This window comes from Paramormyrops kingsleyae, chromosome 11, assembly GCF_048594095.1.
Source record: "Paramormyrops kingsleyae isolate MSU_618 chromosome 11, PKINGS_0.4, whole genome shotgun sequence".
Lineage (NCBI taxonomy): Eukaryota > Metazoa > Chordata > Actinopteri > Osteoglossiformes > Mormyridae > Paramormyrops > Paramormyrops kingsleyae.
The window spans coordinates 10,887,042-10,902,166 of NC_132807.1; the positions used below are offsets into that span (position 1 = coordinate 10,887,042).

At 49.5% G+C, this 15,125-nt stretch overlaps 1 protein-coding gene across 4 annotated transcripts in view; it reads left to right on the forward strand.

Annotated features, from left to right (window-relative positions):
• The window catches only part of trpm5 (transient receptor potential cation channel, subfamily M, member 5), a 91,924-nt gene that overhangs the window by 31,731 nt on the left and 45,068 nt on the right, over positions 1-15,125 (forward strand). For all 4 annotated transcript variants that reach the window (XR_011993778.1, XR_011993779.1, XM_072718037.1 and 1 more), the window contains exons 14-17: positions 11,020-11,095; positions 11,807-11,901; positions 12,051-12,097; positions 12,850-12,911. Coding sequence is in view for 2 of the 4 variants with exons in the window: in XM_072718037.1 (XP_072574138.1) it covers positions 11,020-11,095; positions 11,807-11,901; positions 12,051-12,097; positions 12,850-12,911 (280 nt within the window). In the remaining 2 variants the exon portion in view is untranslated. The remainder of the gene's footprint in view (positions 1-11,019; positions 11,096-11,806; positions 11,902-12,050; positions 12,098-12,849; positions 12,912-15,125) is intronic.

Sequence of the window (15,125 nt, forward strand, 5' to 3'; positions counted from 1 at the left end):
CCTGACCCCTGACCCCTGACCCTGGCCTGTTGACTCAAGAGGTGGAAAGAGGCAGAATGTGCTCCTCGTGTCTGCAGCTGAAATGGCTTTACAGCCTGGGGGTGGGGGGGGTGAGTCAAGACAATGCTGCAACTGCGGCTCTTAAGCCCACTCCTTTCAGCCCACCTCCCCCATGAAACACACAGACACACACATACGCAAACACACACACACAAGTTGGTCTTCCTATCTAAATGGGGACCATCCATTCATTTCTATGGGAAAAACCCTAATCCCAATCACGACACCCTTAACCCCTACCCATCCCTAACCTTAACCATAAGTAACCAACCAAAGACTTTTGGCATTTTTACTTTTTTGATTGCATTCACAGATTTTTATAAAACTGGGGTTATCCAAATGGGGACCTCAAAAGATGTCCCCCAAAGTAGGGAAATTTCAGGCATTACTACACTTTGGGGACAATTTGGTCCTCAAATGTGATCTATGCAAACCCACAAACACACACACACACACACACACACACACACACTACATGTTTTTTTCTCTCCTTAGCTCAGGCAGGCCGGCACCAGGGTTACACGGCTGTAAACAATGACCCAGCTAAATACTTGGACGTGAAAGGTTTTGTTGCTATGCATACATTTGCCACTCGAGCTTAAAGGGGGGTGATAGCAATATCACTCACAGCAAATACATTTCTGACTTTTATCTGTTATTGTGGCCCGTAGGTCTTAATTTTCATCACCAAAATGATTGCTGTTAAAATTATGTAGAGTAGTTTACAGCACAGACTTGAACGTGCAGCTTGTTTTCACTTGGTGAACAACTAAATATTTCGGCAAAGTAGCTTCCAGCTTTGGTCTACAAGCTGAAAGGCAAATGTGCAGTTGTTTTCCATTTCAGGTATGAGGGCATCATCTCCATGCTTCTGCGCTAAATGTTAGGCCGGTCAGTGCTTATTTGTTGTTACCTGTTATGACAGCTGAGACACGAAGCGTTAGAAGCACGTAAGGAGCGTTTGTAACCTCTCTGCCGACCGCGAGGTGTCCTGTGGCAGAGACGCCCAGCCCAGCGCATTGGCTAAAAGGGCTAATTTATACAGAGAAAACACAAGGAGGCTTCCACCAGAGGGACAGTGGTGGCCAGGGAGAGTCGTCATCCTGCAGCAGAGACAAAGGGCCATTGTGCCCAGTCCCATACACTCTGACAATGGCCTGATTGAAAAGCGGCTTCAGCACCGGGCTGCTGGGAGGTGGACAGAGAGCCACCAGAGAGAGAGGGGCTCCTGTCTTAGAAGCAATCACTGTGCAGGTGCCAAGTCTGACTAAGCTTTTTATAAGGGGTCATGGAAGGTCAGAAGCAAGAACACAGCGAATATATCGGTGTAATTTTGATATTTGAAATTGGCTTGTTTTTTGTGTTGACTGAAGCATCTCATCTGCACTGTGCTCCGTGTTCTGGGGCACCGGATGAGACGAGGCCTCCCCGAATCACATGCTGATACCACTGCTGGAGTTGGTTTGGTTTTTAAGGTCTTTTTCATGCCACAGATGTGCGTTCAGGATGAGTTTGATGGCAAGCAAATTGTAAGTCGGTCTAGCTTTTCATAACTTAACCGACTAAGTCCTGCGCAATGATATATTCACTCCTGTTGTCATATTTCACTTGTCTTCATTTTCCCTTTTGTTCCTTTTCAATACTCTTTGGAGTGGTTATTTGAGGTACATAAGACATCACTAATCTCCAAGTAGAACAGGTGTTTTTGACACTGTCAGACTATTTTGTGGGGAAAATGTTGTCCCTTTTGGCAGCCAATGGAGCGTGCAAATTAGCAGTGTGCGTGCCGCACGGGTGGGCACGTAGGAGGCGCTCTCTAACGGCCTGTGTTAATGCAGAGGCCTGCAGACAGGAGTGTGAGTGCGAGCCCTTTTATTCGACCTGATCAGCTCCCCATTCTTTGTGACAATAATTCTGTTTAGTTACAGTGTGTCAGGGTGAATAAGGCACACGGAGCGTGAACCAGCCGTGACGAGAAAGGCGGCTGCCGAGGCTCTGCGGCCCACTGGTGGGATTCCCTCGCTGGGTCCGGGGCTCCAGTCACCGAGCTCTGTCGTCATTCCTATGTAACTGCCACCACCGGCCCAAACACCTCAACCTGAACCTGCCAGCCCAAACCCACCAACCCAAACCTGCTGGCCCGAACCCACCGGCCCAAACCCACCGGCCCAAACCCACCAGCCCGAACCCACCGGCCCAAACCCACCTGCCCCAACTGCCTGCCCAAACCCACCTGCCTGAACCCACTGGCCCGAACCCACCACCCCAAACCCGCCAGCCCGAACCCGCCGGCCCCAACTGCCTGCCCAAACCCACCAGCCCAAACCTGCTGGCCCGAACGCGCTGGCCTGAACCCGCCAGCCTAAACTGCCTGCCCGAACCCACTGCCCCGACCTGCCTGCCCGAACCTGCTGACCGAAACCCGCCTGCCTGAATCTTTTCCGAACAGATGAAAAGGCACATGGGCGTGTGGGCCGGCAGTGTGACGGTTATCTACCATGGCAGGTAGCAAATGTGAGCAGTTTAGCTGTGCCTTTGATACGCCGTTGTGTGTAGACACACACATGGAGGCTGGGGGGGCTTAATGAAGATATTTCATAGGCTGTCAAAGGCTAGGGCTCTTACTTTGATGGTGGGGATGAAAAGGACAGGCCGTGAGTGACGGGCCAGTGAGGGGGAGTGCCAGGTGTCTCCCTAGCTCTATGGTAACTCTTGGTTCCTGCCTGGTTCTCTTGGTAGATAAATGCCTGTCAGTTTCCGTGACATCTTAAGAAAAAATGGCAACATGGACAGAATACAAAATAGGTTGTATGTTCAAAGAAAGTAACAGCTAGTGGCGTCTTAACCTCTGAGTTTAAGCTTTTGATATTGGACACATGTGCAGTAAATTTGCTACTTTGAGGTGAGTCATAGCCCACAGAGCTGCCCCCCTCCCACAACAAAGAATATTTTTTGTTTAATACTTTTTTTCTTCAGTGCATAATTCCATATATGTTACTTTATAGTTTTGATGTCTTGATAATTATTCCAAAATGTAGGGAATAGTACAAATAATCCTTTATATGGGTAGGTGTGTCCAGACTTTTTACTGGTACTGATGGTGCTCTGAAACAGCCCCCCTTTAAAGATTAGCTCTGATTCCCCAACACCCTGTTTTTAAATCTACGTATATATAGTTATACTATTTGTATATTTTTCTTTTAAAGCACTTTGTGCACTCTGGCTTGAAATGTGCTCTATAAATAAAGTTTATTGTTAGTACGGGTGCATCAGCGGTGCCGGGTCCACATTGTTTTTACTGTTATTACAGAATGTGACAGTGGACTCGTGGAGCTGGTTTGTCTTGGGATGGAGTTCACTGTTGCGTTGAGCCCTAAATCAAAGCAGTAAAAACCTTGAGAGGTGGCATTCCTTCCGAGGTAGTCTCTTACCTTTGATAAAGAGCAACCCCGAGCCTGTCAGAAAGTGATGTCTAAAAAGAGCTTTATTGAGGTCACAAGTTGCAGGCGTATCAGCCTGGTCCCTCCTGAACTTCACTGTGCACACAGTCCCGCTTCCCCACGTGATAGCGAAGCAATGCCCTGTCCGTCACGCCCCTTGTAAGTAGTTTAATCTGCGAACTGTTTTCTTCTACCTAACTCCACACACCAATCGTATCACTGCGTAGAGGATATCGCCGGGGTCCTCGTGCTCGGATCTTCTGCGCAGTTATACGATTGGTATGGGGAGTTCAGTGGAAGAAAATAATTTGTACATTAAACTGCTCACAACATAGTCTGTGTCTTATCTTGAATTGAGTATCTTCATGATTTCTGGTATGAGACGTTGCTGTTGAATTTTTCAAATGTGTTTTTTTCTGGCGCTATAATCAACACAGAAAGAATACCATTCACTCCCATTATATTCAAGAGAAGCCCAACATTTCTACGGCTGATATCTCCAAAACTAACCAACTCCAAGCAAAAACAACCTGGGTGGATAGATAGCACTAAAGTCCCAATAAAACATATTTTTTTCAGTTTTGGGGTGAACTGCCCCTTTAAACAGCGTAGCATAATAGCATCTAGGTACAGATGATAGTTTGATTATGTTAACGTAGCCTGTTTGCTATATCGCGAGATCAGGGTAGGATCCCTTACGTCAGCGGTGGCCAATCTTATCCGCAAAGGGCCGGTGTGTATGCAGGTTTTTGGGATAACCTTTAGATCAGCTGTTCAAACCCCGGTGTGAGGGCTCTTCAGCCAATCAGTCCTCTAATTAGTAATCTAATTAGGGAGCTGCAGCAAAAACCCACATACACACCTGCCCTTTCCGCATAAGATTGGCCACCCCTGCTCCGATTTCAAGCTAGGGAAATCATATTTAACTATCTGACATTTTAATATTCTATATAGCATGATGTGTTAAATTCTTACATAGGGTATTATTGAGTTTCGGCAGTTTTTCAGGCTTGTTGAATCTACAGTATGACTGATATGATGCATGGTTTACGTTTGCAGTATACAGCGTTAGCATTGCCTGTAATTGTATAATTACTGGTACTATAGAGATGTAATAGAGATGGGCGATATGACCTATAATTATCACGGTATTTTTCACTTTCTGGACGGTGACGGTATTATATGACCGTATTACTTTTTCCAAGTTTTGGGAGAATTAGTATGTCTTGTCCCTTCATATAAATGAAAATAAATATTTTATAACATAAGAAATGCATTTTAATTGCTGGTTTACAGTTTAATTATAGTTGGGTATGGGCAGTTTTATTTCGAAATGATACAAAAAGTGACATGGGTGATGTTTTCTCATATTTGTTTTATAATTATCGGAGTAACAACGCAAAGGGAATGACAAGTCGTTTCAGACGAAAACTGCATTTTGGCTTTTCACTTAAAATAAAACGCAAGGTTGGCAACTTTGGTCAGCAGTCCGGAGTGAGATTTTCAAGTCGAGACAAAATTTCAAGACAAATCTGCGCACATATGTACATGTATGTAACCACTGGGCACAGTACAAGGCAGCCGGGCCAAGTGTGAGTGCGCCCTTAGATTTAGATGTGAAAAGGGTTATGGTATGATTTGCTTTATTTACAATATCAGCTGTCCATTTTGCAGAGGTTTTATTTCTTTTTCTAATGTCCAGTGTTGGGATTCTATACCTCCACAGAGCAATCTATGTTTTTTTAAGACAAGACCTTGACAGAACCAAGAAAGCGGAAAACTCTCCTTCTGTGTCTGTCTTTTTTTTGCCATTGTTGTGACTCTTTGAATTTCCCGTCCTGCTAACTGGCCCCCACATCAGCGGAGCTATCAGCAGGCCTGTAATCAGCGCTGGAGATACAGCAAACACATTCATTGTTTTCTTAAACACATTGTCAGCCAGATCTCTGGGTACAGTGGGCTGGTGTAGGGTCCATTGTTTCCCAAGCAGCTATTTTGGGCTGGGCAGAGAGAAAGTGAGCGAGGGCCTCTTTGATGTCCCGGGTGCAGTGTTGTTTGCGGGATCAGCGTCGCTATTTCCTGTCCCGTCTCGATCTTTGATCTTGTCGTGACTACGACGTTTGTTTTCTTGGTGTCCAGATGTCTGGCTGGGCTCCCACGCATGCATGCACGCGCACACGCACACATGCATGTAAGCCAGCTGTCCAGATCCCCACTCACGTCTCCCCCCAGTGTAACCTGGCGCCAGGACACATCACAGAAGCCTTTTCATGGGAAGCTCCAGACAAAAGGAGCACCTGTGGCCGCTGAACTGAGCCAGCAGACAAGGAGGCTGGCAGCACCGGGTGAGGCCAGGTGCAGGTGCCTCTGGGCAGCCATGTGGGAGACTGGCTGAGGGCCAGCAGTGGGCCTGAGAGCCTCATCGTGGCCCCAAGATGGAGCTGCCAGCATTCCTCACCATGTCTTCGGGCAGAAGAGCTGAAGGATGGTGCTGGGTGACACTAGCGCTGCTGAGAGCTACTGGGAGGTGCTGGGTGTTGCAGGGTGCTGTTGGGCACTGCTGGGCATTGCTAGGCACTGTTGGGAGCTGCTAGGCACTGTTGGGCACTGCTGGGCATTGCTAGGCACTGTTGGGAGCTGCTAGGCACTGTTGGGCACTGCTGGACATTGCTAGGCACTGTTGGGAGCTGCTCTGCACTGGAGGGAGCTGCTGGGTGTTTCTGCTGGGCATTGCTAGGCACTGTTGGGCACTGCTAGGCACTGTTGGGCACTGCTGGGCATTGCTAGGCACTGTTGGGAGCTGCTCTGCACTGGTGGGAGCTGCTGGGTGTTGCTGGGCACTTCAGGGAGCTGATGAGTGGCTGTGAACTTTCACAGGTGCTGGCAGTGCAGGCTGGCTGTCCAGGGCAGCCCTCCATTTCCTCTCCTCATCCGCCTGTTTTCCTCCTCTTTCTCACTGTCCCCATCTATGCCGCGGCCCCCGCTGGCAGCGCTGAGGCATAATGTCCCTAGAAATATTACGGGGGACAATGGGGCTTATTCACAGAAGCTGCCATGAGTTTTTGTGGGCCTGTAGTAGCCCCCGCCTCCCCATCCGTTACCCTGATGACACGTATTCTTTGGCCCATAGCAGCAGTGGGGGCTCCCAGGTCGCCTAGCGACTATCATGGAGTAGCAGTACAGCTTTGCATTGTCTCTCCACCCTTTTTTCAAGCCCCCGACCCTCTCCTGAGCCTGAGCACGAGCAGAGGCACAGCTTTCGTTTGTCTCCCCTGAATCCAGCAGCTCCGGCCATTAGCCATCCACTACGCCTATCCAAATTAGCCCTGCGGCAGGCTGTGAAAGCCCAGGTGCGCCTTCTGTGTGACGCGGCACAGCCCAGACGCTGTCATTGGGCGACGGAGCCAGATGTGGCTCTGCGAGTGGCCCGATCGGCATTGAGCTGGCACCTGACCCCAGTGGCTCGACAGAGACCACCCAGCTGGACAGGCAGAGGCTACTGTTTGGCACAGTCTGCGTGCGCAGCATTGGCCTGTATTGGCCCTCCACACAGTGGGGTGGGGGTTGGGGGGGGTGTTTGTCAGGAGAGAGGAGCTGCCTGAGAGAGTCTGGGCTGTTACGCCCCCCCCTCCCCCCGCTTTATTCTTCAATAGAAAGTAGGTGACCACAGGAAAGCAGCTTTGGCATGATGTCTGGCTGATATCGGCTGTTTTATAAGATCTCACTCCACCAGAGATTAAGATAATGACTGTAGATCCAAAGAGGAAGAGCTCGAGTGGCACTCTGAATGCAGGACCATTATCCTGTTAGTGTGTGGCGATTACTTTCCATCACACCTCAACCAAAGCCCCCACTGGGAGCCCACCATCGTATCTGGGGAATAAATGCAACTAATTTTTGAACAACTTGTACACTGAACATGGAAGTCGAACATGAAAGTTTAAACCAAGTCAGTAGCACCTTGGTCTGTGGTGAATGTTAATGAGTGAATAAATAATAAGTTGACAGGTGAAAGTCACAGGTTGCATGCGGGAGTGAAAGCTAGAGCTACTGAGTAGCATGTTCCCTGTCTTACTACCTGCTAATGAGAAGCATCTCGCTGCCAAAAGCTGAAACTGCCATCAGAGCTGTCCAGCAGCTGGGCCAAGCTGCAATAGGGGCTGTTCCCTGCAGACAGACAGGCAGGCAGCGGAGCTGTCCTGCAGCTGGGCAGGGCTGTGGTAAGGGATGTGCTCTGTAGGCCAGAAATGAGGCAAGCAGACAAACAGGCAGGCAGTGGAGCTGTCCAGCAGCTGAGCCGGGCTGTGGTAGGGGCTGTGCTCTGCAGGCATGAAATACCACAGACAAACAGGTAAGCAGGAAGACAGCATGCCATGCTGACAGGCAGAAAGTGAAGCTGTCCTACAGCTGGGTCAGGCTGCGGTATGGGCTGTGCTTTGCAGGCAGGAAATGCCGCAGGCAGACAGACAGACAGACAGACAGACAGACAGACAGACAGACAGGCAGCGGAGCTGTCCAGCATCTGGTTGGGGCTCTGGTAGAGGCTGCACTCTTCAGGCAGGCAGTGTGCCAGGCAGGCAGACAGACAGATAGGCAGGCTGGCAGGCAGACACAGACAGACAGATTGGCAGGCAGGCAGCATACCAGGCTGCCAGCAGACAGACAGACAGAGAGGCAAGCAGACAGACAGAGGGTCAGACAGACTAGCAGGCAGGCAGGCAACGTGCCAGGCTGACGAGCAGATGGTGACCCACAGGGGTCATGGGACCTCTCGGCAGCGCCAAGCCCAGGCTGGGAAAGGAAGCATTGCTACAGCCGCAGACAGATGGGTCTATTCCCATGTCCCCCCCCCCACCCCCCCCCCGCCACTTGACTCAAACACACTCCAGTGGAATTCCAAATGTCCAGGAGAGCCAGGATGTAATCACAGAAAGTGCTGCAGAAAATGATGACCCTCCTCCCACCGTCTTTGTGCTAACAAGCCATTTGCTGTCCCTGGCATTTGTCAGCCGTCAGCATAGCGTCTTCTCATATGTCGTTTGTGTCTTTGAGAAATGTAGCTATTTTGGAACAAAATAATGTGTTATACGTTAATGTTATTAATGTGGAGGATATAGAGCATTATGTACGGACATGTGCCGGTCTTCATACAGTCCATCACTTTACACTGCTTCCCCCCACTTTTGTATCAGCAGTGGGGTGCAATTTCTGTCTGGTTTGGAGGCTCCTTAAGAAAACCAGGACCCACTGGGATGTAAATGGACCTGGAAGTGATACAGCTGTCTGGCGCTGCGGGATCGCTGTGATAATTTCCACAAAATTGCCTAGACATTGTGAGGAGGATTTTTTTTTCTGAGGCACACCACATATGGTAATATAGGTCTAACCCCCTGACCCAGATGCAATAAAATGCAATTTATCAGAATGCTGAGTGACGTGCATACAAAGGCAATTTAATGGTGGGGGTGAGGAGGGTCGGGGGCTGGGGCAACGCTGAGAAGGGGGTTAATTGGATGCAGCCTCAGCTTGTCGAGCCGTGGTGATGCATGACACCACGCCGTCATGCACACCTGCATGGGGAGTGAAGCGTTCGCACGGGGCTGCCGGGCCGCCCCCGGTAGCTGGGTCAGGCTGCAGGCCAAAAGCCGCATAATGTTCATTTAGGGAGGGTGTGAAAAAGGCAGCCAGGAGACGTAAGTGTGAGCAGGAAGCGCACTGCTGCGAGTGCTTACAGTGTTTAACATCCCCCCCCAGGAGGAGCTGGGGCCCGCCAGCTTTGCTTTGGCTGCATCACTTGCCTTTTTACGGCTTATGTTACTGCAGTAATCTTCCTCGTGGGACTTGAGCTGGTGAAGCCATGTGCTCAGCCACCGCACTATCTGCTCTAACCAAAAGCCCTCATCCACCCTGCTGAAACCTGAATGATCAATATTAGGTTAATTTTGGCAAGAATATCTTTTCTAAGATGCCGCGCTCACAGAACGCCTTCCAGATTCCTCACCAGCCCCGGGTAGGCGGCTCAGATGCCGCGCTCACAGAACGCCTTCCAGATTCCTCACTAGCCCCGGGTAGGCGGCTCAGATGCCGCGCTCACAGAAGCTGGTTTCATACCCATATGTTTCTCCTGCAAGTGATTTGCACACCTGTCAAGTGTGAGTCAGTGTACTGTGTGTCAGCCAGCGTGCAGGAGTCGTTGTGTGTGGTCTGTTTGTTATCTTCCAGCTTTGCTGTAAATCTGGCCACAGGGTAGGAAGAGGAGTGTAGCCAAGCAGTGGTCTTGATGTCAGAAGTCAGCGATGCTGGACCAGAAGAGCCTGCGGGTGTGAGGGAGATCTTTCCAGCCAAGTTCTTAATTGACAAACTCTGTCTGGCAAGTTGCCTGAAGGAGCTGCAGAATTAGTGGCTTCCTGTCCGGATAACAGGCCAGAGAGATCGCTGGAGTCCCCGTACTTCTCCCCTCTCACACGACGTGTTGTAGCAGCCTGTCCACAGAGTGATGATCCTTTGATGTGGAGCTATCCAGCCATGCAGCTGGACTGGCACAGCAACCATAAACAGCCAGAGAGCTTCCTGCTGAAATTAATGAAGCCGTCAGAGGCTCCGCCAGACAGGGAATCTGCATTATCATGTGCACAATGACCCCTGTTATGGAGCAACAATAAAACGGCATATGGTGAGCAAAGTGGCCCATGTCCTGATGGGGGGAGGAAGGACGGCCCAGCGCTGACAGAGCTGGGGGCGCAGCATGTGGCCGTGCTGCGCGGCTGTGCTGCGTGTCAGCGACGCACTCCACTGAGCTCTCCTCTTGTTATACCGATGGAAATGAGCCGCATTAAGAAACCTTAACCATGACGCGCCCTTCAAGGGAAGCGTGGTCCTGCTTGAGTTAACTGCAGTCCATTAAGGAATCTCTGTGCTTGATAATTCATTTTGGTTACTTTAGTGCTAGAAACACAAAAGTGTCTGTGTGCTTCTGCAGAGGTTCTGCTTTGGCCACCAGCTGCAGAGCAGCGATTGAGCGGGCACCTGATGTGTCATGCAGATGGGATGAGCTGCAGGTCACTGCTTTTCATAATCACTCCAGAGGCAGAAATCCGAGCGTGTTTTCCCCCTTTCTGTCACACACCTGTGCAAACACAGTGTTTGCTGCAGATCTAAACCCCTCCCCTCCCAGCAGCCCACACACAGATGTGCCCCCCCAATGGGAAGGTTTGCTGCTCTACTTCAGTTGGAGCTAGTATTTGAAGTTTATGATGATGATAGTGGACTATAAAACGCTACATACACTTAGATTAGGTTGATCCTCACCAGTTCTTTGGATGTCCCACTGAGGTCTGGGGATTTTTTACAATCATCTTCTGTACTAGTTTGTATGAGGGGACTGAGATTCTGCAAGTTCTCGAAAGGTCTGTGTCTGTATCACAAAATGGTCACTGTTTATCAAGTGCAGAGGTGGTACACAGGCTTGCAGTGGGGGTGGTTCAGAGGCAGCTAATCTCTGTCCCTTATGAATTGACAGGTTGAGGGACTCCCATCGAACTGCCATCTGTATAATCCAGAAGATGAGATTCTTTTTGGCCAAGAAGAGATTTCAGGTGAGTGAAGGTGAAAGGTATCATTGCAAGAAGAGAGAAAAGCAAAAATCAAAATAGGTTTTCCTTAGTCTGTGTGTAATGAACTCGAAGGTGCCATGTGTTTAATGGGAAGTACAGGATTGTCAATACTAAATAAAGAGCAAACTGTTAGTTACAGCCCTCTGCGGTTTTCCTTTATCGTCTCTGCTTCACACCTATGTGAGACGCGGAGGGATGACTAAGCATGTGGCGGGACAGGTGGTCAGGTGCTGCTGCCTAACAGCAGACGTGACTACAGTGTTTGCCTTTGACTCGGCAGTGCTGTTTTTCCTTCTAAGTACAGCGCGTTTAAGAGGCCCACCCTGGTTTGGAAACACTTGGGCCCTGTAGCAGAAGCATGACCTCACACTTGTCCTTCACGTTGCACAGCTACTTGAGATTAAGTCAAACAAAGCAAGCCTGTGCCACCTCGTTCTGGTTTACTAGCAAACCTTGCAGTAAAATGAGGGCAGTGAGCAATTCTTAATCGCTTTTGGGCCAGTTGGGTTCAATTAGTTCCTGTAAGGACTAATTTAAATCAGTTTTAATTGCACATTAAGATGTGCTGTTGTTTATTATTTATGTTGTGGTACATCATAGGAGGCTAATGATTGCCATAGTCCTCATGGGCGTGAACGTAGGTACGGGCAGAGCATGAGCAGAGGAGTAATGCTATCTGGCTGTGTTTTGCAGCAAGCGCGTAAGCCTTACGACGTGCGGGACGTGATGGAGCAGTACTCACAGGGACATCTAAACCTCATGGTGCGCATCAAGGAGCTCCAGAGGAGGTGAGCTCAGCGGCCTGCAGATGGCTGCTGTGGAAGGTCTGCTCCTCTGTCACGTTGCCTTTTTAGTAACTATAATTAGTCCCTGAACAGGGGCCCAGTATCTCCATGTGCTGGACCCTAACTGGGTGTCTTTATGTTTACCTTTACAGGCTTGACCATTCCTTGGGGAAGCTGAGCTTATTTCAGAGCAGCTCAGGTAGATTCTTGTACCTGATTCAGGGGGTGTGTGTATGAGCAATGCTGGGCGACTGCAGTCAGGAGAAGCCACAGTACTCCAGACTCAATCAATAACCAATTTCCACTCAGGCCAAACACTGACTGATTGCCCAGATGCTGACTCGGTCTCTGCCCTGAGCACTGATATACTAATGAACCCACCGTCAGCGGATGTACAGGCTGGACGTTTACACTCCCTGCCTTTCTCTCCTGACCTCAGGAGTTGGTTTTCTACTTCCTCTGACTGTTTGTTTTCCTTCTCTCTCACACACTCGCCCTTGTCTGCCCTGCTGCTGAACTATACCATCAGACACTTTCTGCCAGCACCTCAGAATATTGCGGATCTTCCAAAAATCACACTAAATCCATTTCCTGGGGAGTGCTGTACTTGGCCTCATAGTAGGCAGTCCCACAAAACATCAAAGCTGCCTCAAGCCCCCCCCGCCAAACCTTTCAGAAACGTGCTTCAGGATGTGGTCTCAGGCATGTGTTCTTTGTATTTTTTTATTGCCCAGCTTATTCCTATCTTACTGTCCGTCTGCCTGTCTGTCCGTTCGTTTGTCTGTCTCTTTGTGTCTGTCTGTCTCTCATTCCCCTCTCTTTCGGAATCTTTCCCTTTCTGCCACATGCTGGGATGCCGACATGGCACCTGATCACAGAACTTTCCATACTGTCTCGGTTGTTGGCTGTCACGTTTCGGCTTATTCAAACGGCCTTTCTTTGCCGGTGCAGAGAGGACTAGAAACAGAGGGAATAACACCATTGGCTCCAGGCTGAACAGGATGGAGGAAAAGGTAAGTTCTGCCTTTTGGTGATGGAGCATTCCTGCATCAACACTTTGCTCCATGAGAGAGCACCTCATTTTTGATCTATGGTGGGTTGGGTTAGTTGATTGACTCGTACACACTAAGCTAGAGTATGATGCAGCACTTGGTCCTTTCACAGGCAATGGCTTTAGCGGATTCACTGTGAGAGAATCATAGCATTCACTGCTTGCCAAGTTCACAAGCTAATCCACTATTGCATATTTTAGTTATCAGAGCTCCTGTTTTTTTTAATAGCTAGTGAAGCAAGCTGATAAGTTCCTTTATCCAGAATTAAATATTATACTTGATTTATGAAATTTCCTTTGAAATAGGTTAGGCACTCTGCATCACCTAATGGTTTTAAAAAATGGAACTTGTTATATCATATGAGATGTTAATAAAATGTTCATATTTATAGTGTGACAGAGCAGCCTTTGCAGATGATTCTTTAGACTGGTATTTTCATGGATGCTATGATGGAATTTGTCTGTGCTCTTGAAGATAAGGATCATTTGTTCTAGAGGTTAGGAATCATGAGGGTAGCCCACGGCTTGAGATAGATAAAAATCCCTTTAACTTGGGCCCTGCTGTCTGTTTACTGCTTTGTTTCAGCATCAAATTTGAGATGCTCTCAGGACAAAAAAGCTTCTCTGCTCGGGCTGGTCTGCCGTATCTCAAACAGTTCATGATCAGTATTCGGGGGCCCCGACCCAGTCAAGCCAAAGGCTTAGGACGCTCTGTAACGCTCAGCAGACGACACAACAGACTCAGTCCCCAAAATCTATTTGCTTAAAACTTACAGTGAGACGATGAGACAACCAGGCTTGGTTGGGACCATTTAAAAAACATGGCAGCAAAGGGATCACTTTAGTCTAAGACAGAGGTGCAGATCAGCTTCGGAGGCCAAGTGTGTCACTTCCGAAGTGTGACACCTCTATCGCATTATGTATTATTGGGGAAAAGAAAATTCCTTCACAGGAACAACCAGCTGCATTTCCAGTGCGGCAAATGTATTTTCTGTCCCTAGAGGCTAACAATAGTGTAACGTAAGATGGGATGCTTTAGAAAGAGTTCCATAACATGCTGTGAAGCATACATTGCAACATTTCACTGTATATTGTTTTGTAAGACGTTAAGGCAACTGCTGTATTCAAGGGCTAAGGTGGGATTTGACAGGTGGGGAAACCTAAAGGTCCAGTGTAGGGGTGTGACGGGAAAAACGACTCACCTTGGAGTAACTCCTTGGACTAACTTGTAGTGTATTCCTGACAGTCATCACCAGCGGTTGCACCCCTGATCCGCTCTGGCAGCTCCCCTTCTGTAGCAAGCTATTATCACAACCATGAGTTTATCTGCAGGCATAAACATACTGAAGGGAAGGCATGAGAATGGAAGAAGGATTTGTGTTGGGTGTGGGGGTGGGACTGTGGGGTGATATTCTGATTTGTTGAGTATCTCGATGGCATTAGCTGGAAGGCCCGCCAAGCTGCACCACATGAAAAATAAACTCGGCTCCACCCCTCCTGCTCAAACACCCCCACTAACTGTCAGGCTCCACCCCTCCTGCTCAAACACCCCCCCTCATTGTCAGGCTCCACCCCTCCTGCTCAAACACCCCCACTCACTGTCAGGCTCCACCCCTCCTGCTCAGACACCTCCCACACTGTCAGGCTCCACCCCTCCTGTTCAGACACCCCCACTCACTGTCAGGCTCCACCCCTCCTGCTCAAACACCCCCACTCACTGTCAGGCTCCACTCCTCCTGCTCAAACACCCCCACTCACTGTCAGGCTCCACCCCTCCTGCTCAGACACCCCCACTCACTGTCAGGCTCCACCCCTCCTGCTCAAACACCCCCACTCACTGTCAGGCTCCACCCCTCCTGCTCAGACACCCCCCACACTGTCAGGCTCCACCCCTCCTGCTCAGACACCCCCACTCACTGTCAGGCTCCACCCCTCCTGCTCAGACACCCCCACTCACTGTCAGGCTCCACCCCTCCTGCTCAGACACCCCCCACACTGTCAGGCTCCACCCCTCCTGCTCAGACACCCCCCCTCACTGTCAGGCTCCACCCCTCCTGCTCAAACACCCCCACTCACTGTCAGGCTCCACCCCTCCTGCTCATACACCCCCACTCACTGTCAGGCTCCACCCCTCCTGCTCAAACACCCCCCCTCACTGTCAGGCTCCACCCCTCCT